This window comes from Sarcophilus harrisii, chromosome 3 (assembly GCF_902635505.1).
Source record: "Sarcophilus harrisii chromosome 3, mSarHar1.11, whole genome shotgun sequence".
In the NCBI taxonomy this organism is placed as follows: domain Eukaryota; kingdom Metazoa; phylum Chordata; class Mammalia; order Dasyuromorphia; family Dasyuridae; genus Sarcophilus; species Sarcophilus harrisii.
Window position 1 is genome coordinate 226,511,111 of NC_045428.1, and position 25,501 is coordinate 226,536,611.

General features: G+C 35.8%; 1 protein-coding gene across 3 annotated transcripts in view; it reads right to left on the reverse strand.

Moving 5' to 3' along the window:
- The window catches only part of KIAA1211L (KIAA1211 like), a 228,764-nt gene that overhangs the window by 66,552 nt on the left and 136,711 nt on the right, over positions 1–25,501 (reverse strand). Inside the window, exons 1-2 of one of the 3 annotated variants that reach the window (XM_031959119.1) lie at positions 24,946–25,369; positions 2,190–2,269 (exon numbers count right to left, since the gene is read on the reverse strand). In XM_031959119.1, coding sequence (XP_031814979.1) covers positions 2,190–2,269; positions 24,946–25,019 — 154 coding nt within the window. In that variant the 5' untranslated portion in view covers positions 25,020–25,369. Of the gene's footprint in view, positions 1–2,189; positions 2,270–24,945; positions 25,370–25,501 lie in introns of those variants that run through there. The other 2 variants (XM_031959120.1, XM_031959121.1) reach the window with 2 other exon arrangements.

The following is a 25,501-nucleotide window of genomic DNA, read 5'->3' on the forward strand; positions in this document are numbered from 1 at the left end:
TTTTTTTCTTCTAATATAAAGAATTATTCTTTGTGGTCTTGGAATTTTTCTAATTTTGAATAATCCTTCAAATAATAAATAAAACAACAAATAAATCTTTCTGCTGCTTCCCTTACCACCTTCCCCTTATATTTCTTGCTTTATAAGGCTTTCTTCATCATAGAAATATTTCTCTCAAGGAAAACATTGAAAGAAAATTTCAGTAACTTTCCCAAATCTTTATATCATTTATTGATCTTGATCTAGTATTGTTTGCCAGAGGAAGCAGTAGTCATGTTCATGATATATTAAATAGAAAAATGCAATCCCTACTGAAATGAGTATCTGAACATAAGCTCATGCTTAATGTAATTAGAGATTTCTTCCTGAATTGGGAACACTCACTTTTTATGCCCAGCATATTAAATGCTAAAGATAACAAGAGCTTTGTTATCAAATGGTAATTTGGTTTAAAAAAAAAAAAAGGCTTGTTGGGTTCAAAGGTGTGTTTTAGGGAAAGGAATTGCTTTCTAATGTCAGGATGATAACAATTATAGAAAATCATGATACAAGGGGCAGCTGGGTGCGCAGTGGATACAGCACCAGTCCTGAAGTCAACAGGACCTGAGTTCAAGTCTGATCTCAGACACTTAATATTTTCTAGCTATCTGACCCTAGACAAGTCACTTAACCCCAATTGCCTCAGCAGAGAAAGAGAGGGGGGGGGGGGAGAGAGAGAGAAAGAGAAAGAGAGGGAGAGAGAGAAAATCAAGATATAAATATCTGGATAAAGCATAAAGAAAATCTTTGAATAGTGAGATAAAAATTTATTGACTTTGAGTTCCACTAAACAAATAAAATGTATAAAAGGTTCCTGGAAAGGGAAGGAAAGGAAAGAACAATAGAGAAGTGAGACCCTCTTGAGGAAATCTGACATTCTTAGACAAGGACCAGTTTCTTACTAACTCCCTGAGCAATCAGGGATGCTAAATTGTTCTATTTTTCTTTCTCTCCTTTTTTAAGCCACTTAAAGACTGAGAAATGTTTATTCTAAAGAACATGAAAAAAAAAACCTCTTAAAAATGCTACCTGTTAAAAGATAATGATGAATGTTGAAGGGGAGGTGGGAAAACTGGGACACTGATACATTGTTGGTGGAATTGTGAACACATCCAATCATTCTGGAGAGCAATTTGGAAATGTGTTCAAAAAATTATCAAACTGTACATACCCTCTGTTGCAGCAGTTTTTACTACTGGGCTTATATCCCAAAGAGATCTTAAAGAAGGGAAAGGGACCCACATGTGCAGAAATTTTTGTGGCAGCCCTCTTTGTAGTGGTCAGAAACTGGAAACTGAGTGGATGCCCATGAATTGGAAAATGGCTGAATAAATTATGGTATGTGAATATTATGGAATATTCTTGTTTTGTAAGAAATGACCAACAGGATGATTTCACAGAGGCCTGGAGAGACTTACATGAATTGACGCTAAATGAAATGGGCAGAATCAGGACATCCTTATACATGGCAAATAAGAAGACTATACAATGATCAATTCTGATGGACGTGGCTCTCTTCAACAATGAGATGATTTAAACCAGTTCCAATTGTTCAGGAATGAAGAGAACCATCTATACCCAGAGAGAGGACTATGGGGCCACAACATAGCATTTTCACTCTATTATTCTTTGCTTTCATTTTTGGTTTTCCCTCTCAGATTTGTTTTTTTTTTTTTTTTCTTTCTAGATCTGATTTTTCTTGTGCAGCAAGATAACTGTATAAATATGTATACCTATATCATATTTAACATATACTTTAACATATTTAACATGTATCAAACTACCTGCCATCTAGGGGAGGGGGTGGAGGGGAAGGAGGGGAAAATTTGGAACAAAAGGTTTCACAAGGTTCAATGTTGAAAAATTACCCATGCATATGTTTTGTAAATAAAAAGCTATAATAAAAAAAAATGCTACCTGTTTTACATTGGAGTAAGGAGATATTTCCAAGAGCAAACAGAAATTACCTGAAATCCTCTCCCTTCCTCCCATCAAATCACCTGTCTGAGATGTACCTATTCATTTGAAGCAAATCTGGGGTATGATTGTGGGCAGATGAATCTTTCCTCTTCATATACAGAAATGATCCTGTGACCCCAGGGATTATTTGCTTGCCAACAAGGACCTCTTATGATGCAGAAGGAACTTACCTGAGCTATCTTCACCAAGCCCTTCTGCAGCTTCTCGCATCTTAATATCCATTATTCTTGTAGAGCTCATGTCCACCTCCCTGGAAACCAAAGAGAAATGAATTTTAGCTTAGGGAACATCTTCAGTAAAAGATCCAAGTCAATCAGGTAGCTGCTTTTTGCTGCTAACCTTGGTTGCCTAGAACACACCTACCTAAGCAAAGATAAGATCACAGAGCAAAGTTCTCTAAAAGAGAAATATGTCTACGCCTCTAAACTTGGCAATCATTTAAAAATTCATCTGATCACTGATCACAAACAATAGCAGTAGCTGAGGTGGAAAACAGTCAGTCATACCATCAACTATACAAGTCAGATCTGGTTCCTTTTTTTTCCCCCTTAAATGAAAGAATCCTTTGTACCTTCATGGAAGTCATATACATGGTTACTGGTTGACATTTATGACACAAACACACCCTAAAGTAAGTAGTGTGCTAACCCAGCAGCAGCTTATATCTTTCAGTGGTAAACTTTACATAAGACACACACACACACACACACACACACACACACACACACACACTTAAAAATAGTTCCTTAATGAGACCTGCTTTGAATGAAGTACTTCCTCCATAAAGGATGGATTCAAAAGAATTAATACAAATTAACAACTAGATCAATAATATACATCTAGAGGCCACTTGAAGAAAAACATGTAAGTGTAGGGAGATGGGTAGATAAGAAATAGAATTTTTGCTTTGAAAAAGCTTATAAGTTAATTTAACCAATTCTGGGGTGTAAGTGTGCAGGAAATATCATCATAGGGGCAAGACAGATCCTCAATCTATATCCCATTTTTGGGACAGCTTCAACTCCACAGTACTATGGCATTCCAGTTCTATTCTTTGTACCTAACCAGTTCCCCCAGAGCTTCAAGAGGAAAAACAAGCAGAGCGATGCACTCAGAAGTCAAGAAGACCTGAGTCTAACTCTCACCTTACACACTTAGTAACTATGTGAACTAAGTGCTTTAATGTCTTTTGGCCTCAGTTTCCTTTTCTGTAAAATGGGGGTTAGAATAGTTAATTCTAGTTAATATATAAAGGTTAAAATTGGATGGGAATGGTATTGACCTCTCCCCACAATACAAGTATAATTAAGATTAATATTTCAATTATACTCTCAAAATACATATACAAAATAAATAAAAGGTAATTTAGGAAGACCAGATACCAGATCCTGGGGACCTCAGGAAGGACTTTATGCCGAAAACAGTACTGAAACTGAGTTTAGAAGGAAATTGAGTATTTAAAAAGAAAGATTAAATGGGAAATTGAGTGCCATGCAGAAGGAATAGCAAATTGCAATAGCATAACAATTATTTCACTAACTTGGTGTGAGGATAAAATGAGAAAAAACATTTTTGCAAACCTTAAAATGCTATATAAATGCTCATTGTTGTTGTTAATATTCCAAGTAGCTTTTTAGGGTCCCGAATCTCTCAAACATTCTGGAACATAAAAGTGTAGGAGCTAAGTGCCTACAGTAGCTATAGCTACCTGAGAACTTGAGAATACTTGGTGGTAACTAATATGATATGGTATTCTCAGGAACAGAAAATCCCACAATTTATTCCAGTCATAACATCATCTTTCCAACACTTGGATTTTTAATTTGATTTATTTTTCTTTTTAAAAACATCCCCCTTCCCCTAAACAAACCCCTATTTATAGGTTCTTTCATAATAATTCCCATTAAATCTTTTAAGTACTGATTCTTTCATATATATATAGAGATAGATCTATAACAAATTCACTTACCAAAAATGCAAAATTGATTCTGAATATTTGTTTTATGATATGAGTTTTTTAAGGACTCATTATTTCTACACATTCAGAAATTTCTGATTTGATTTTATACATAGAATACAGCATAGAGACCACTAAAGACTAGTAAATAGCAATCAGCTACAGTGTGAGGATAGAACAAGGGTTTATAATGGAAAAGACTGATATAGTATCTGTCTTCTCAAAATGGCCTCATACACTGCAGTTATTGTACAACGTGGGACTTTCCTGAAAAGACTTTGAACACGTGATCTCACTTCTATATTTTTCTAAACAAAATCACGAATAAGTCAATACATCTGACTTCCTTTTGTTTCTCTCAATTCCAGCACAATTAGTCACATTCCCCAAATCCAGTTCCTGGACTTCTTGCCAAGATGGTTGCTTGAATCATTGATATAAATGGGTGGGAATTGCAGGAAGAGATTACTCAGCTCATACATACCTACTCCACTGAAATTCAGTTCCTACTTTTCCAATAGTAGAAAAAGGCTGGAGAAGTATACTCAACATAATGGAATACAGGTAGCAACCCAGCTGAACCCTCCTAACATTCTCCTTCAAATAACTTTAAAATAATTCCTTAAATAAAAAATTTTGAGCGGCAAAGCCAACAAGAGATCAGGGTGAGGCATTTTTCTAGCTTAAGACAACTCAGGAGGTTAGCAGGAAAGGTTTGTCATTGGGGTGAGAACTGACTTGGAGTTCAGCAGAATTACTATCAGTGGGTTTTGGGGGGGCAGTTGTGATAGCAATAATAGTAGCAGCTTCAGCCCAGTAAGAGCTTTCAGCCCAGAGATAGAAAAAAGGTTGGACACTTAGTCAGAAAGAGATTATGAGGGGCCCTTTGCTAGTACTGGGTGCAGTTAGTGTTGAGTGGCAACTCTACTGTCTCTAAGCAGTTCGGGGAAACACTTCCAGGGTGGAGAGAAGCACTGTAATCAATCACAATAGAGCAGAGACTCTGGTCATACTTCCAAGACAAAGAGGAGCAACTGTGCTATGGCTGCAGGAGAGAAGGAAACTTCTCGTCACAATTTCAGGATCAAAAGCAGTGGTAGTCTTTGTAGTTTCAGAAGATCTGAGGTCTCTCCTGAATAAAGACCAGAGGCCAGGCAAGGAGAACACTCCACACTTCTCCCAAGATCACAGCACCTTGGAAGTACTGACCCCTTAAACTAGCTCTGAAAATAATAGCAGTAAAAATCCTGAAGCTTGGAATAGTGCATTCCCCCTCCTAAGATGAACAAAATAAAACTTCAACATAAAGCTCAAAGTCAAAAAATAGTCAAGAAAAGCAAGCAAACAACAACAAACATAACCATAAAAACCTACTAAAGTGGCAGAGAAGAAAAAGAAGGAAATTCACAAGAAGACAACAATGTGAAAACAGCTATGAGCAAAACCTCAAGCAAAAAAAAAAAAAAAAAATTGCTCAGTGGAACCAAACCCAATGTTAAAGAGATAAGAGTGGCAGAGGAAAAATTGAGAAAAGAATTTTCATAAGAAAATTAGTAAAAGAATTAACAACTTGGTGGAGAAACAAAGCACAAAAAAGTATTAAAGAAAATTATCTAAAAAAAAAAAAAACAGAATTGGTTTAATGCTAAAAAAAAAAAAAAAAAAAAAGCCATAAAAAATTCACTGAAAAGAACTTCTTAAAGAGCAGAGCTGGGCAAATGGGAAAGAAAGCTCACTGAAGAAAATAATTCCTTAAAATTTACTATTGGGCAAGTGGAAGTTAATGATGTTATGAGGCATCAAGAAACAATAGAACAAACTCAATAGAATTAAAAAATAATAGAAAATGCGAAACATCTCATTGGAAAAACTATCCTGGAAAATCAATTGAAGAGAGATAATTTAAGACTCATTGTACCACCTGAAAACCATGATCAAAAAAACCCTAAACATTATATTCCTAGAAATCATGAGATAACTATCTCTCACAGCTTGTAGGCTTTCTTCCAGAGTGTCCTGTCTCCAACCCCTGTCGATGTTCCGGAGAAATTCCCTTCAGCTCTAAGAGCTTCCTCCATATATATCATCTCCCAAAGGTTAACTCCTCCTTCTCGAGGCAGGGATTATGGGTTATCTCCCAGAGTGCTCTCTGGTCCTAAGAATTTCAAGGGAAGTATGAATTCAAACTAAGCCAGCCCTGAATTCTCCCAAAAGTGTGAACTCCATTGAGTACTTAGATACTTATGAGCTCTCTAAAGGTATGAACACAAACATTGTTCTATCAGTTCCACTCAGTACCTTGTTTCAAATTCTGGCCCAAAATATCTCTTTCTAAGATCAAATCAATCACACTGAACCATGCCAAACCAGATAACTATTGTCTCTATCAACTCCAATGTCTTAACACTTTGTAAAGATTCCAACAACGATCACATATGATATAGCAACTTCCTTGTTAAAGTAGTCTTTCCATCATAAGTCTATTGGAAGTGACTTGAATCACTTTATTGTTTTTTTTTTAAATTAAAGCTTTTTATTATCAAAACATATGGACGGATAATTTTTCAACATTGATCCTTGCATAGCCTTGTATTCCAAACTTTCCCCTCCTTTCTCCCACCCCCTTCCCTAGATGGCAAGCAATTCAATATATGTTATACATGTTAAAATATATATATATTTATACAATTATCTTGCTACATAAGAAAAATCAGATCAAAAAGGAAAGAAAATGAGTAAGAAAACAAAATGCAAGTAAACCACAGTAAAAAGAGTGAAAATGCTATGCTGTAATCCATCCTCAGTTTTCACAGTCCTCTCTGGGTGTAGGTGGCTTTCTTCAAAACAAGATCAAGATCACTGGAACTAACCTCAATCATCTCATTTGTTATAAAGAGTCACATCCATCAGAATTGATCATAATAAATATTGCTATTGTCATGTCATCTCCTGGTTCTGCTCATTTCACTTCATATTAGTTCATGTAAGACTCTCCAGGTTTCTCTAAAAATCATCCTGCTGATCATTTCTTATAGAACAATAATATTCCATAACATTCATATACTATAATTTATTCGGCCATTCTCCAACTGATGGGCATCCACTCAGGAATCACCTTATTGTTGAAAAGAGTTATGCCATCAGAAATGATCATCATATAATCTTGTTGCTGTGTACAGTGTTCTCTTGGTTCTATTCACTTCATTCAACATCAGCTCCTGTAAATCTCTCCAGGTCTTTCTGAAATCATCTTGCTGATCACAATATTCCATAGCATTCATCTACCATAACTTACTCAGCCATTCTCCAACTGATGGGCATCCACTCAGTTTACAATTCCTTGCCACTTCAAAAAGGGCTGCCACAAACATTTTTGTGTATGTGGGACCTTTTCACTTTTTTATGATCTCTTTGGGGTACAGCCCCAATAAAGACACTGTTGAATCAAAAGATATACACAGTTTGATAGACCTTTGGGATAGTTCCAAATTGCTCTCCAGAATGGATGGATCAGTTCACAACTCCACCAATAAAGTATTAGTGTCCAGTTTTCCCAACATTAGCATTATGTCTATATGCTCCTTTAAATTATTGTTAGTCTAAAGGGTATAGTTTTTAGGTTCAAGCTATAACTTCTAATTGTTTATTTAATGGGGGAAGCAGAACCCCAAACTTTATATCAAAAGTTTGATTCCTTACCAAATAACAGTTCCAAAATGGACACATGTAGTGGGTAGCAAAGAAACCCATTCATCCAAGTCAATAATAAAACAGAAATCAGAGAAATCACATATAGAATATGTACCAGATAAATCAGAATTAAGGAACTTTCTCTTTGGGAACAAGGTAACTCAAATCAACCAAGAAACAATTTCAGATCTCACCCAAGAGGTAATTCTCTGTATTTTCTAGTGTAATGAGCTAAGAAAAGGGGCATAATGAAGAATGCCAGTTCCTTTAAGATTGCTAAAGAAAAAGACTTCAGGAAGAAGCCAATCTCAAGTGGTAATGTCACCTTCCACGTTCTCTCTTCTAGGTGGAAGGTAAAAGTTCCTGAAGAGAATCTCAAGAGGGTCTCTGAAGAAAGTCCTAAAATCAAATCTCTCTTCTCTAAGACTCTTGCCAACTCCAAGCACCCCATTCTCAAGTTGGGGTATTGATTTCCACCACTGAAGAGAGCGTCCCATAAAAATGGGGTTTGGAATATGGCATTCTTAGCAATCTGTACCCCTGCTCTGTCTACTGTCAATTACCATAGGCATCTTACTTTCAATTAATCTTCACAAATCCCACCTTCTCTCTACCTCTTCTTTTTTAAAAAATTGGACAAAGTTTGGAGGCAGAGCCTGTCTCTGATGACTTGAGGTTATTGTCAGAGGAAATGCTTGCTCTTTTTGTAAGGAAGCTAGTCAACAAACATTTATTAAGTACTTACTACTTATCAGGTAGTTGGGGATGCCAAATTAAAAAAAAAAGTTCTTGTCTTCAAGAAGTTTAAATTTTAAAAGAGGAAGACAACACAAAAAGAAATTGAGAAGGGTTAGGGAAAGTACCTGAGGGATGAGGAAACAGTGGAGAAGTCAGGGATGTCCCAGAGAAGTACAGCCAGGTAAGAAATGAAACTCTAAGCTGAGCTTCTGCCTTAAATGCAATGGTTTTACCCTTCAATCAGGTTAGTGAAGAATTAGACTACCAAGGCAGATGAGATCTTACAGGATAATGAGTTTTTCCCAATAATGAGCTTCTTGGGAAATGGTGATAAGATAGTCAATGTAGACAATGATATCAGTTTTTCTCTGGTCCTAGGTCTATGATAAGATCACTAGGCGGTTTTACTAAGCCATTAAGTTCAAATCTGGTTTCAGATACTTCCCAGCTGTGTGACCCTAGGCAAATCACTGAACCATGTTTGCCTTAAGTTTCCTCTTCTGTAAAATTAACTGGAGAAGGAAATGGCAAACTACTATAGTACCTTTGCTAAGAAAACCCCAAAAGAGATCATGAAGAGTCAGACACAACTGAAATAACTGAACAACAACAAAAAAAGCCCTATATTATATAAAGGAAGACTTTGTGAGGAGTTTCTAGTTCCAGCACTCTAGCCCTCCAAATACAGGGGAGAAGCAACTGAGGAAGTTGAGAAGCTGCTAAGTATCAAAAACTGAATCAATCTGCATAGTAATAAGATTTCAGGTGATCTGTTTATTCTGGGAGAGAAGTAATGTTTCCTGGAAATCAGCTGATGAAAAATGCAAATTTCTGAGCCTTCTATAAAGAAAGGCACAGGTCGCTCTTCTATGAAAAGCTGAAAGGAAAACCGCCTTTGCATATTCAATTAGATACATATTGAACTAAGGTTTTGTTTTCACATCTCCAATGCTTAGCCCAATGGTTGGAACAGACTAACTGCTTAATAAGTACTTATTGATTGTTGGCTGATAGATATATTATTCCAATCATTTCATTAATCCCTGGAGTTTGTAAAGAGGAAATGACCAAAAGGAATAAAGCTTTGTCTTTCTGGGCAATATCTGCCATTCATCTCCAGAAGAAGTAGTTCTTAGAAAACCAGTAATTGATTGAAATATTTTAGATAATTGAATGGCAAAAAATGCAGCAGATGTGCAAATGTGTAGGTACACATGATAAGTGAAGGCAGACTTACAGGAAAGAAACATAACATTACTATGACTCGTATGTCCTGGCAGATTACTAAAGAACATTTCCTTATCTTTTATTATTTTCACTGTATTGATGAAAATAATCGGAAGAGATGTGAATAAAAAAGTTAATCAAGTTAAAAACTGCAAAGTTAAATTGAATTTCTTGGAGGCTATGATCACAGAAACAACTTATTATTTAAGATTTGTATCAGAGAAATAACTCCAATTTTGAGAATGTATTAGCTATTACGAAGCATTTTTGGAAAACTCTCATTAAAGACTGTATCCATTTAGTAGTAACTTTAGTAGTAACTAAAGGCCAACAAAGATTGATACCAATTTAAAAATTATGTATGTATGATAGAAAAACCAAACAGAGCTATTAAAGTGTAATAATGTACTGTTTAAAAAAATGGCCACCTATGATCAGTTTTTCCCTATGTAGTTAAGGAAGCTAAAGAAAACACTTGCAATGTGGTTTAAATTAGAGACAATATTCTGTTTCAGTTATGAAACAGTTATGAGGTCTTAATGTAGTCAAACATGAATGTAGTTCTTTTCCTGAAACATAGTTTTCCATTAACTATGTGAATCATAAAGATGGAAAGGACCTTTGAGTATATCTTGTACCACTCCTTTACTTTATAGATGAGGAAACTGAGGTCTTCCAAAAATGAGGTGTCACATAGTCAGGCAAAAGGTCACATAATCTCTTATATCAAGATAAAGTTGAAATGGGTTTATGATTTAGACATGAAGGGTGGAACTATAAGCAAATTAGGAGAACAAAGCATAGTTTATCTGTCAGATCTTTGGAAAAAGGAGGAATTTATGACCAAACAAGAAATAGAGAACATTATGAAATACAAAATGGATAATTTTGGTACATTAAATTAAAAAAACTTTTGTGCAAACAAGCCTGACACAGCCAAGATTAGAAGGGAAGCAAAAAGTTGGGAGATGATTTATATAGCCAATATTTCTGATAAAGGCCTCATTTCTAAAATATATAAAGAACTGTGTCAAATTTATAAGAATTCAAGTCATTTCCCAACTGACAAATGGCTAAAGAATATAAACACACAATTTTCAGACAAAGAAATTAAAGCCATGTATAGTCATATGAAAAAATGCTCTAAATCATTATTGATTAGAGAAATGCAAATTAAAACTACTCTGAGGTACCACCTCACACCTATCTAAAATGACTAAATGGCTAAAATGACAGGAAAAGATAATGATAAATGTTGGAGGGAGAGTGGGAAAACTGAGACACTGATACATCGTTAATGGTATTGTGACCTCATCTAAATGTTGTGGAGATCAATTTGGAACTATGCCCAAAGAGCAATAAAATTGTGCATACCCTCTGATCCAATGTTTGTAAGCAATTCTTTTTGTGGTAGCAAGGAATTGGAAGTTGAATGGTGCCCATCAATTGGGGAATGTCTGAATAAGTTGTGGTATTTGAATGTAATGGGATATTATTGTTTTACAAGAAATGAAAAAAATTTGATTTAAGAAAGCCTGGAAAAACTTATATGAACTGATGCTGAGTAAAGTAAACAGAACCTGAAGAACACTGTACACAGTAACAGCAAATGCTGTTCAACTATGGTAGCTCTTTTCAGCAACACAGTGATCCAAGACAATTCCAATAAATGGGATGGAAAACACCATTCACATCCAGAGAAAAAACTAAGGAGATTGCAGATTTAAGCATACAATTTTCACTTTTTTTTCTTTCTTGTGGTTTTTCCCTTTTCTGTTGATTTTTCTTTTACAACATGATTAATATGGAAATATGTTTAAAATTATTGTACATCTATAACCTATATGAGAGTATTTGTTATCATGGAGAGGGAAAAGGGAAGGAAATGAGAGAGGAAAAAAAATTGGAACTCAAAATCTTATAGAAGTGAATGGTGAAAAACTATCTTTACATGTAACTGGAAAAAATAAAATACTAAGTAAAAAAAAGAAAGAAAAAAAGTTACATAATCAGGCAAAAGCAAAGTTAGAAATAAGATAAAGGCAGATAATTTACTCACTGGATAGAGCAGTAGACCTAGAGTCAGAAAGAACTGAATTCAAATGTGGCCTCAAACACTTATTACTCGAGTGAGGCTGGGCAAATCACTTGTTCTCTGCTTGCCTTAATCCACTGGAAAAGGAAATGGTAAACCACTCCATTTCAGAAAAGGAAAAGGCAAACCACTCTAGAAGAGTTTCCAAGAAAACCTCAAATGGGGTTATAAAGAGTTGGATGTGATTGAAAAATGACAACAACAACAGAGAAATAAGACATAGGTTTCCTGACTCTTAAATCCAAAGTCCTATCCATTCTGTTAGCCTGACCTGTGCTGCTCTGCATGAAATTACATTATTTCAGGATAACAATTAAGTAGTTTAATATAGAGGCACTTTGGCAGAGTAGATAGAAGGCTGGCCTCCAAGCCAAGAAGATGGGTTCAAGTCCAACTTGAGATACATCATGGCCTTGTGACCTTAACTTCTCATTGGAACAGACAGATTTCTAAGTCTAAAAATTTCAAAATGGTTGGCTATCTTCATCAATAGTGAGAGTTTCATCAATGGATAGTCCCTATACCAATGAAACCACAGGAAAAATGGAAAATAAAAAGAAATCATGATATTCAGAGATATCTACTTAAAGTTTTCTTAATTTGAAAAAAAAAATCTACCATATCAGAATATAGGAGGGTTATTGTATTCTATAGAATAAAAGAGACTATTAACCAGATATATTATTTAATCATTAGACTATCTACTTCTTTCTAAGTCCAAGTCAAGGGAATGAATGGTGGAGGAAAGAGAAGAAACTTAAATGGACAAAAACCAGTATTTCAGAGCTAGTCTCTCCCCTTTAGTAAAGGGACAATACTCTCTGATTATTTGGGATTATGATCACATTATCTTTGAGTTCAAAGAAATATCTCAAAGACTTTGACTAAACAAGACTGGTTATCTACATTCTGTAGATTTCTGAACATATATGAACAATATCTTCACTTCAAAATGCCTCAAGTTAATTAGCAGGTGGAGTCTTTATATTTTATTACTGGCAACGTTTAATTATTAACCCATGAAAAACCTAACACAAGTTCGCATACAGTTCACACCCTTGTTGACTAACAGTTTGCCAGAAAGAGCATTAATGCCAACTGTATCTTCCAAAGGTGCAGATCACATTTTTTGAGGACTGAAGGCTGTACTTCTCAGAGGAAATGGCAGATACTGCCAAAAAAAAAAAAAAAAAAAAAAAAAAAAAAGGCAGAAGAATGAAGGTGTTAACTATGAAAAGAAAAAAAAATGCAATAATTACTTTTTTAAATGGACACAGATAGAAGTAAAATCACCCTTAGTTCAATTTTCTCCTTTCTGCTCAAAAGGGTATCCCGTTGCTCCTAGTTACGATGTCAGTCGGTGTGACAAAGCACTGAGAAGCCCAACTCTACCACATGTACTTCAGCAAAGATAAAAAAGCAGCACCAGACCAAGAAATTCAAAGTGAAATTACACCAAGTATCTTTATCCATCTAGGACTCCCCAAAAAAGGAGTAGTAAAGTGGTGCAGTACATAGAGTGTAGGATCTGGAGTCAGGAAGACTTGTCTTCCTGAGTTCAAATCTGTGTGATGTTGGCCAGTCACTTAATCCTGTTTGCTTCAGTTTTCCCACCTATAAAGTGAGCTGGAGAAGGAAATGGAAAACTATTTCTAGGATATTTTCCAAGAAAACCCCAAATGGGGTCACAGAGTCAGACATGACTCAAAAATAACTGAACAACAAGCTTACAGGAGCCCCCCACCAGGGAAAGCCAGTGTGAGCATGCTTGGCAGTGTAGGGCTCAAAGATACTTCAGGGGTACGTGAGTACTACAGTACTCTGAACTTGGGGACTAGGGGACCCCAAATTAGTAGGCAGAGAAACTCCAGGGAGCTCAGAAACTATAGCTGTCCAACCATAGTTATATGGGAAACAGCAAGCAGTGGTCTGAATGTGAGGCTCCAGAACATCATAATTGCAGCATCTGACCTGAGATATTCTAAGTAGCTTTGACTATCTCACCATCTAGTTGTCCCTGATGATTCTCAAATTTACTATCCTGCCCTTCTCTGCTGACCTTCACTATCACATCTCCAACTGGATGTCCAAGCAGACATCTTAACTCAACATGTCCAAAACTGAACCATCTTTCCTCCTAAATTCTTCCCACATTCAAACTTTCCTATTACAGTTGAAGGTACCATCATCCTCCCAGTCACCAGACTGGGCAACATCTTCAACTCCTCACTAATTCTCACTTTTTCCATATCCAATCTGTTCCCAAGGTCAGTCAACTTCACCTTGGTGATATTTCACCTCATGCCTGCACTATTTAAATAGATTGGTGGTTGGTCTGGGCTTGCCATAAATCTTTCCCAACTCCTAGTCTTTCCTCTATTCAGTTCCCCAAGTCATTTCCTTAAAATTAAAGAATGAATATGTTATCCCTCTACTCAATAAATTCCATCCTATCCTCCACCTATCATTCTCAGATCAAATGCAAAAAAATCCTCTGTTTGATGTGCAAAGCCCTTTAAAACCTAACCATTCCTCTACCTTTCTAATCTTCTTATATCCTACACTCCCCATAGACTCTTTGATCCACTAGCTTCTTTGCTGTTTTAAGGGCAAAACATTCCATCTCTAGGCTCCAAGCATTTTCTTTTGTTGTCCCCCATGATTAGAAAGCTTTTTCTCCTCATTTCCTTCAAAACCCAACTAAAATCCCATCTTCTGGAATAAGCCTTTCTCAATTCCTTTGCTTTCTAGTGCTTAGCTTATTTGTAGTTTGCTTGCTGTTTTCCCCATCAGATTGTGTGCTCCTTGAGAACAGGAACTATTTTTCATTTCATATCCCCAGAACTTGGTACAGTGTCTAGCACACAGTGGGTGCTTAATAAATGCTCTGACTCTTAAAAATATGGGAGAGAATGAAGCCTGGTCCTGGCATAAACTGCCACACCAGGAACTGAATTTTAGAAGATAATGAAAAAGATAATCAAATACCATTAAGAATATTGTAGATCAAGAGATGTCCAAGAGGTACATACACGAGAATAAAATAACTTTACAACAACTACAAGCAGAGCCAAAGAGAAAAAATGTCTTAAATACAAGACTACAAGATTCTCTGGAAGAAATGAAGCAGGAGATAAATGAAATAAGAACTCTAGAGAATAAGTTCAGTTTTGGACATGTTGGGTTTAAGATATTTTCTTGGATATCCAGTTGGAGATGTTGAAAAGGCAATTGGAAGGAGAATAAGTGGTGTACAATAGAAGGTAGAAAATCTTACATAAGTTAACAGACTCCCTGAATATTCAAATGGAGCACATCGATCTCAATGACTTCAGAAGACAAAAAGAAATTTTCGAATGAAATAAAATGATGAAAAAAAAAATAGAAGAAAATAGCAAAAGCAATTGTTTGCTGAGTCTTAAATGATCTCTCCTTGACTTGGAAGAAACAAATGACTTGTAAAACAGGTCAAGGAGAGAAAATTTAAGAATCAGTGTATTCCCTGAAAACATTGTTTCTCCCTATCCATGTAGAGAAGTAGCACTTAGCATAGTTGAGTGCTGTAATAGATGGATAGTCAGCATGGGTGTAAGAAAGACCTGGGCTCAACTACTCCTTTTAACACATAATAATTTTATAACCCTGGAAAAACCAATTGACTTTTCAGTGTCTCAGACAACTATTGAAGGCCATGTAAGAAGTTACCATTCTGTATTAGTAGAGAGAGTTTCTTCATAAGGAGTTTCTCACACTGATAAAAGAATAGATTTAGAAAAAAATGAAGAAAAGAAACATTTTTCTCCCTACACTTTTACCTTCATGCAAGTCCTTGTACAGAACTCAAAAAAACCTGGGATACTCAGATCAAGACAGCCTGAGGGCCAGTGGTTACTCTTCAAATAAATTCTTTTATTATAAAATTTTAAAAAAATTTCATTTTCCTAGTAATTTTATTTTTTAATACACATTGCTTTATGAATCCTGTTGAGAGAGAAAAATCAGAGCAAAAGGGAAAAACCATGGGAAAGACAAAAAAAACAGAAAAAAGAAGTGAACATAGCATGTATTGATTTTCATTCAGTCTCCTTAGTTCTTTTTCTGGATGTACAAGGCATTTTCTGTCAAAAGTCTATTGGATTGCTTTGGATCACTGAACCACTGAGAAGAACCAAATCTTTCATAGTTGATCATTGCATATTCTTGCTGGTTTTGTGTACAATGTATTCCTAGTTCTGCTTGTTTCACTCAGCATCAGTTTATGTAAATCTTTCCAGGCCTTTCTAAAATCAGCTTGTTCATAATTTTCAATAGAACAATAATATTCCATTATCTTTATATACCACAACTTGTTCAACCACCCCCCAATTGATGGGCATTTACTCATTTTCCAATTTTTTGCTATCACAAAAAGAGCTGCTACAAATATTTTTGCACATGTGGGTCCTTTTCCCTCCTTTGTGATTTCCTTGGGATACAACCCAGTATGGGTCTCGGTCAAAGGGTATGCACAGTTTTATAGCCCTTTGGTCATAGTTCTAAATTGCTCTCCAAAACGATTGGGTCAGTTCACAGTTCCACCAACAATGCATTAGTGTTCCAGGTTTTCCCCATCCCCTCCAACATTCATTATTTTTTTCCTGTCATTTTAGCCAATCTGAGAGGTGTTAGGAGGTACCTCAGAGTTGTTTTAATTTGCATTCCTCTAATCAATAGTGAGTTAGAGTATTTTTTCATATAACTATAGATGGCCAAAACATTTTTAAATTTAATTGAATTTAAACATCCTCCTCCACTCACTTGGAATACTATGGATTTACCACTGCAATCATGGATTTTGATCTCATAGTGATAGGGGAAGATAGAAGGGGCAGATAGGTGATATAGAAAGAATTCTAGACTTGGAGCTAAGAAGACCTGAGTTCAAATCTGGCCTCACATATTTACCAGCTGCGTGACTGTGGGCAAGTCACTTATCTTGTTTGCTTCAGTTCCCTTAGCTGTAAAATAGGGATAGTAACCTATGTCTCAGGTTTGTTATGTGTATCAAATGAAGTAATATTTGTAAAGCACAGTGCCTGGCATACAGTCAGTGCTATATAAATGAGAGAAACATCTACATGGATTAGTGAGTCAGGAAGACCTGAGTTCAAATTTGCTCACTTCCTGTGTAATTCTGAACATATCACTTAACCTCCAACTTATAACTTGATTCTTTAAACCCAAGTAAAAATTTTATACTTAGCCTCTTTAATTTTCCATCTTAAAAAAATTATAAGATCTCAGCATCTTAACAGTGGAAGGAATCTTGGTGATAATCAATTACAGATTAGGGAACTGAGGCTCACATTGGTGAGGTAACTTGGGAAATGACACTCATCTATCAAGGGCTTAGCTAGGATTTGCATGTTATAGTATCTCCCTGATGTTATGGTCCTTTTTGAGAATGAAGGGCAAATAACAAGAAGAAGAAGCCAGAATTAGAATCCAGACACATGGATAGAGACAGGCAGATTAAAAAACAGACAAGAAGGAAGGAAGGAAGGAAGAAAAGAAGGGAGGGAAGAAGGGAGGGAGGGAGGGAAAGAGGAAGGAAGGAAGGAAGGAAAGAAGGAAAGAAAGAAAGAAGGAAAGAAGGAAGGAAGGAAGGAAGGAAGGAAAGAAGTAAGTAAGGAAGGAAGGAAGGAAGGAAGGAAGGAAGGAAGGAAGGGAGACAGGGAGACAGGGAGGAAAAAAGAAAGAAAGAAAGAAAAAATATGAAGTGTTTACTAGACATTGGGTTAAGCCCTGGGAATACAATACAAGAAAGTAATATAAGTCCTTGCCCTCAAGGAGCTTTTTTTCTAACAGGAAAAGACAATAAAAAGAAGCTGGAAAGGACAGAAGAGGAAAGAAAAACTCTCACAGTGTCAAGGCAGCTGGTGAGAAGAAGAAAAACAAGTCCACAGAGTCAATTTAGGAGTGATGAAGTATTTCTAATACTTACCCTTAAATAGAGATTGGAGCAATGATTAAATCATACATTCTTTCTACCATACAACATTGTTTCTCTGTTAGTTTTGTTCTGTTTAGATGGTTGGGTTCTTCTGAACCCAAACTAAGCTAAACCCAAGCTAAATTCTTAACTATTTTTTTTGGATTAAAAAAAATCTATCCTAGTTATTTTTTGCCCAGTCTATGTCATCTGCATATTTGATAAAATTATGTCTTCTATGGCTGTAAGTCCTCGATAAAAAATTTTGAACAGAAGAGAGTTGAGGACAGAGTCCTGGACTATGACACCATAAATCTTCCTCTAAATTGACTTTGATCCATTAATCATAAAGTTATAAGAGATTCTGTTCACAGCCTTATATAATTACAAATATCTGTAGCATTTTGCTGTTACACCAATATAACTAGAAGTTAGTTTGCACTGATTTTTCTTAATGAATCCTTATGTTCTAGTGATCAGTGATTATCTTTCCATAATAATTACCTTTCTATAATTCCCAGAATTTAGGGAATATGTCCCTATAACACCAAACTGTTTAGCTGCTTATATATACCTAATTAATTGCTTTTAAAGGTTTTCATTCATTCATTATTTATTATTTGTTATATGTTTAACAATGTCTTAAAGTTTTTAGAGAAACAGAGAAGTATAAAATGTGAACTGAAAAGTTTATAATGTAATTTGGCAGACAAGGTATGTGTACATATGAAAAGTCAATAACAATTAACCCTTTTCATACACTCCCTTTCATACACCCTATGTTCCAGCTAAACTGGAGTAGTAATTCTTTCCTCTAAACTCAGCGTTCTGTATCTCTTCTTTGTGGTTTTAGCATAGCACTACTTGTCAAGAAGTTTTTTCTTGCGTCAAATTAAGTTTGGTCTCTTTGCAACCTTTACATATTGTTCTTGACAAAGCTGAGATTGTATGACTCAATTCCCACAAGCCATCTGCCCTGCCTGAAAAACACTCCTTAATTCATCTCTGCTTCTCAAGAGTCCCTAGGCTCAGCACAGGTGCTACTGTTTCTGACTTCTTTCCAGCAGTTACTATTCTTGCTCTTCTATAATTTCATTCCTAGGGGCTTGAATCTGTTATCCCTTCATTTTCTGTCTTGCTATATGCCATATTTCTCAACTTGCCTAAACTGTCTATCTACACAGAATTGTTAACTTTTTGACTTCAGGGACTTTCTTCATTATTGTTTTTAGGAAAAAAAAATTTGCTGCCTACATCCTTATAAACCTCCAGGTAAATGTCCCCTTTCTTATTTGCTTTTAGAACATGACCAAACCCACACTGATCCTAGCATAAGCATGGTGTGGTCATCTCTAGTGATACCCAATCTTGACAATATCAGGTCATCCTGAAGACTCCATGAAAAGTTTCCTCTTGATTCTCTGGAGAGGATTGCTTTGTTTCATGAAATGTTCATTTTTATAGTTCCTAACCTATCTGACCTGTCCATGAACAATCAGGTAAAATCTGTTTTTCTTTCAGACAGCATAAGTGATCATTGTGGAGAAGAATCCTGCAGATATTTCTGTATTGTTCCCTAGGGTTGGAAGCTAGAATAGATCGAAATATTCAGATTTTCTGCCACTAGTGAAAGCACTCTATAGCTGAGACTCAAAGACTGCCACAATATTATTACTTCTTTAGAATACACACACACAACACACACACTCTAATAATACAGGGGTCGGATTTCTATGAAGTGCTGTAGAGGCTGCATATATTCTCCTTTTTTAAGTGAAGCAGAAAGAGCTTGTTAGATGATAGCAAAAACAAAAATAAAATTCTATTCAAATAAGTTCAGCCACCCACAAAATAAACTTTAAAGGCAGGATGGTGTAGTAGAATTATTCCTGGCTTGAGAATTGAATTTGAATGCCAGTGATGCCATGGTGACCTCAGGCAAGACACACCTTTAAAATCAGAGGGATGGACTAGATCAGGGTTTCTTAAATTTTTTCTACTCGAGATCCCTTCTCACCTAAGAAATTTTTACATGATCTTGAGTATATAGATATATAAAATAGGTGCACATATCAAACATTTACTGATAATAAATCATAATTTTGAAACCCCCACATTCAGTTACATGCAACCCACAGTTTAAGAAACTTTGGACTAGATGACCTAGAGATGCATTCCAACTCCAAATTTATGATTCTATAATTTCCTGAAAATTGGTCCAAAGATGTCACACCCAAATTCAATTTAATTCATTGATTAAGTGGATTTTTTATATGCACAGGAGATAGAATGAGTGCAACATTTGTATAAGACCTTGTACCTCTCTACCTAGAACATATAATCTAGGAGAGGATCTCACGTGCACAGAAATAACCATAATATTTAGATTACATGATAAGAGTGTGATAGAAAATCCTAGCAAAGGGCTATGGTAAATCCAAAGGAGGAAAAGGTCATTATTAACAATGGGGGGAAGGGAGCTGAGAGAGAAAGGAAAAATTTTTTGGAGAAGTGGCTTGAGTTTGGCATCAAAGATTGGTAAGAATTGCAAAGACAAGGAGAGAGGGCATTCAGAGCAGAGGGAAGCAAAGAGAAAGATACAAACTTAGGGAAGCACAGGGTGTGTGAATGGAGAATAGTTCAGTTTTCCAAGATCATAATTGTGCCTGTAGAATGAGATTTCTTTGAAAAGCAAAACAAATATGTTAGTATGTAATTAAAAAAATTATTAAAAACCACATATGGTTTGTCCACATTTGGAAAGAAAAAAAATACAGCCTCTATTTGGACCAAAATTTAATCTAAATGAAAGACAGCATGACATAGAGCATAGAGGACATAGAGCATAGAGGACTGGCTTTAGAATACAGAGCAGGGTTACAATCTGGACTCTGACACATAAAACTTCATGTACAACACTGGGAAAAATCTCTTAAACTCTTAAGAGTTCCAAGTCACTCTTTAAGACTATAAATTACAGATGAATTTGAAAGCTGTGTTAGTTTTCTACAAGTCAAATTATAGATCTGTCTCCATTTTCCCTCACCCCCAGGAAGAGGGAAAAAAAGATTTTTACTCAAAAACCACATTAACAATTCAAGTCAGTGAAAAGTGGGTTAAGTATATAAGTTTTCCAGTTAATTTATTTGTTTTGTGGATTACATATATAAACAAGGGTGTGCAAAAATTAGTATAAATTTGTACAAATGCACTAATTTTACAACTATCTCACATTAAGGTTAGGATACACTATTTTAAAAAAAATTGTACATCAGTTTTTACTCATTCAAAGATTATTTATCTTATTAAGTTTTTGTTTTCGTTTTATTGTATAGTTGACATTTGAGAAGCACTGATTCAAAGATTTCCAAGTTACTGAAGCAGGGGAAAATTAGTAAAGAAAACTATTGTTGACTTACACAGAATTATTAAATCAAAAATAAACACAAAAGTTTGAAACAATAGAGAACTATTTGGTAGTATAATTTATATATTTTTTTTAAAAATAGGCTTCATTATAATTCTTATGTAGGGTGACAAGGATAATAAATACTTTAGTACCTATCTCACTGTTAAGACTAAATGCTTATTTAAATTATTATGTACAAGAGGACACTATCTGATGTGTAGTGCATGAATTTGTATACTGGTGGGGATTTTAACAATTTTTTTCTTCTGATCTAAATGATAAGGCAATAAACAAACTATCATTAAAAATAGGTTCTGTATGCATGTCATAAAAATGACTTCAAATCCTGGAGGCTTAATTTATCTGGAATGCTACACAATTTGACATTTCCACATCACACCAGATGCAAATTTTGTTCCCATCAGTAGGTTGAAGGCATGCTCCAAAATCTATTAATAAAAATGCATAACACTGCTAGTCTGTACACTCAGAGAGTTAAAATATATCTAAACTTTAGACAATGAACCTTTCTTTTCCCCTTCCCCCCAAATCCTTGTCTTAGATTATTGAAATTATACTCAAACCCATGTATGCCTCTTTCAATAGTCAGTCCTATGTGATTCTCCCATCTGGATGCCATCTCTACAAGGATATTTCGCAGTATCTTATCCTATCAGTGTAAAGTTGATAGCATAAGTAATATTGTCCCTGTTGTACAGATGAGGAAACTGAGGCTCAGAGAGGTGAAATGACTTTCCCAGGAGGCATACCCAACTAGCAAGAAACAGAACCAGAATTTGAACACAGGTCTCCTGACTATACAATTCATTACTTTCTACTTCATTATACATTATTTCATTGCTAGAATGAAAACTCTACAAGGATACCAGCTATGGCTTATTTATATTTTCCCCAGCATCTGCAACATAGCTCTATATATAGTAGATATCTTCTAACTCACCATTGGGTTTGAGACCACTAGCTTACCCTTAACCTTGTTTAGCCCATCTGCTGAAATGGTTTAGTGGGATGTGGCCATTGTGCATGCTATAGCTTCTTAGAGTCACAGGTGAGAGTTAAATGGATCAGGTGGACATCAAAGGTGGAAAGCAGCCCTGAAAAGAGTGGGGTAGCCTTCACACAATATCTACACATAGAGGCTCTTAGAAAACATTCTTCCTCATTGTACACAGTAACAGCAAGATTATGTGATGATCAACTATGATAGACTTAGCTTTGCTCAGCAATGCAGTGATCTGAGACAATTCCAATAGATCTGGGATGGAAAGTGCCATGGGCATTCAGAAAGAGAGATTCAATGTGAATTGAAACATATTATTTTCACTCTCCCCCTTTTTATTTATCATGGTTTTTTTTTTTTCTCTTTTGCTGTGTTATACAGTGTAACTAATAAGGAAATATGTTTTAAAAGATTTCACATGTATAACCATATCAGATCACTTGCTGTTTTAGGAAGGAAAAGAAAAAAATTTGGAACACAAAATCTTATGTAAAAATAAACATGTTTGGAAAAATAAAATACTATCGAGAAAAAAAGAAATTAAAAAAAAAGAAAATTTTCTTCCTTGAAGGCTAGATAGATAGCACAGCTGTATGTAATGCTAGCACTGAAGTAAAAAAGGCATGAATTCAAATGTGATCTCAGACACTAGCTGTGTGACCCTGGGTAAGTCATTTAATCTCAAGTGCCTCCAAAGAAAAAAAAGAAAATGTTCATCCTCTAAAAAAGAGTAATATTTTGTATGACCTGAAGTATATTTCCCCCCATTTTTTGTGTCTATACTCACATAGTAAAAGAACTACCACCCTCTAAGACCAGGTCTACCAAATATAAACTTTATTCATCTGTAAAATAAGGAGGTTAGAGTAGATAATCTGTAAAGGTTACTTCTAGCTCTAAACTATATTATGATCCTAAAAAATTGACATGGATCATGGTGTATGTAGTAGGAAGAGTAACGAATTATGGAGCCTTTGTGTTAAGGTCTGGTTCTGTCATTTGCTAGCTGTGTGACTTTGGGCAAATTGCTTCTCTCTGCCTTAGTTTTCTCACTTATTCAATGGATATAATATCACATGCTTCTGACCTTACAATGATATCTTAAGAAAAACTCTTTGTATAGCAATGACAGCTACATAAGATAAATCATCAGATAAATAGCTAATTAATTAAATTAAAATATTGTTGCTATTATTACATAGGAAAAAATCATTCTTTTCATCTTATTTGATAGAGTTCAAATACAAAAAGTCCTGACAAATCCTGCTTTTATTCTTTTTTTATCTAATGTCCCGTGTACTAGTACAAAAAATATAACTACTTTTTGTAGTTGAATAAATAATTAGAAATATAAGTTCATCTCCTATGGGTTCACTGACACAACAAACTCCAGCATCAGATAGTATAATGGAGGAAAATAGTATGTTTCAATTCACATTCATTTCGCTCACCTTATTACCAAGTGATTTTGCTATTTTTTGCTTGACCTCTAAATTTTAACTTGCAGATTATGAGTATTTGTGGTATGGTAACATCAATTACCATAGATATTAGGTAGGTACAATGGAGAGAGAACTGAGCCTGAATTCAGGAAAACTCATCATCCTGAATTCAAATCTGACCTCAGACACGTACAAGCTGTCTGACCCTGGGCAAGTCACTTAATTGTATTTGCCTCAGTTTTCTCATTTGTAAAATGAGCTGGAGGAGGAATGGCAAACCATTTCAATATCTTTGCCAAGAAAACCCCAAATGGGGTGACAAAAAATAAGACACAAATGAAAATGACTAAACAAAAAAAACACAACTACTATATTTAATACTACAATTAGTGAATACTATAATAATTACTATATAATAATCTTACTGAGCCAAATATTTTCCATGGGGGGGGGGGGCTAAAATATACCTTTTGGCTATCTATATTAATCAAATTCTCTGGAAACCTGCCAGATCTACATTTCACTTTATGTTGGGAATACACAACCAAACTGAACTAAGGAAAAGAACATCTGGCTGATATAATCCTATGGTGAGACATATGACCTTGTGTGCAATACCTTATTACATGACCTTTCATTCTATAGATAATAAGTTTATATACTATAAACAAACAAAGCAAAAACAACACATCCTTACAAATTCAAGACTACTCATTTAGTTAGCCTGGGCATACCCCCAGAGGAAAAAGAATGGAACAGGAGCACCAAATGTCCTTTCACTTCCTTCTGCCCAAATCAAATGTATTTGGATTACCTGTTTAAGAGCATATATACATTAGAGCTATGAATCATTATTTGCAGGTCTTTGTATCCAAACTACCGTAAAGCAGATTCCATTTTGGAAACAGCTGAGTGATTAGCCAGCATATCTGTCCTATAAAGATAATACAGGTTAAAAACCTCATTATTTTTTCTCCAGAATTTCAGCACAGCAAGGGATTAAAACCATGGAGGGTGATCTGTAAGGGGATGCACGTAGGGACCACCAAGGCTTAGATTAGGCTTCTATGGTGTGGTCAGCCATACCTAAAACACAAACGGCAGGGGATTCCTGAAGCTAGCTATTTAACAAATCACTGGTTCTGTTTATGTACAAGGTAATCTATAGCTATTTGCTCAGAGTTCTGAAACATTTCTCTGCCTCTCTATCTCTCTACGTCTCTCTTTGTCTCTCCCTGTGTCTGTCTGTCTGTTTCTCTGTCTCAGTGTCTGTCTTTCCTATGCCATCTCCTCAGCCCCTCCCTCTCCATCAGCCCTTTTCTTTTCTTTTGACAAGGTCACCCCAGAAGCTCCCAAGTGCCAGCTCAAGCTCTAACCTGGAGTCAGCCCGGATGCATTGGTAAAAAGTAGCCATCTTCCTGACTGCAGACCAAGCCTTCAACTCCTTCATCCTTCTAGAGACCCGCAGCAGTGAGAAGAGGGGACCTCGCTAGGTCTCTCCCCAGAGCAGTCAAGGAAGGCTCCTGGCAAACTGCAGGCCATGCTTATTGACAGCCCTCCTTCCGTGTTGCTCCTCCAGAAAGCTGAGCAGCCAGACCCAGCATCGCCCACAGGTTGCAAGCACTCTCGAGGAAGTGTGGACTCTGCCAAACCCAGCCAAGCCCAGCCCATGGGGCTTCTGACCGGCCCAGTGAGATCTCCCGGGGAAAGAGTGTTGGCAACAGTATCTAACAGGTAAACATACTCTGCACTTCCTGATTTCACTCAGAGGGCCAAAGACAGTGGCTCTCTAGGCAGCTGGCTCCTTGCTTTTAAGCACTGAGCTCCTCCAGATTGATATAGTTACTATTCACAAATATAACAAACATAGGCTTTGTTTTACTGTATTCAGTGCAGATGAAGATAAGAGACAGTGATGGGTGAGGTCACAGT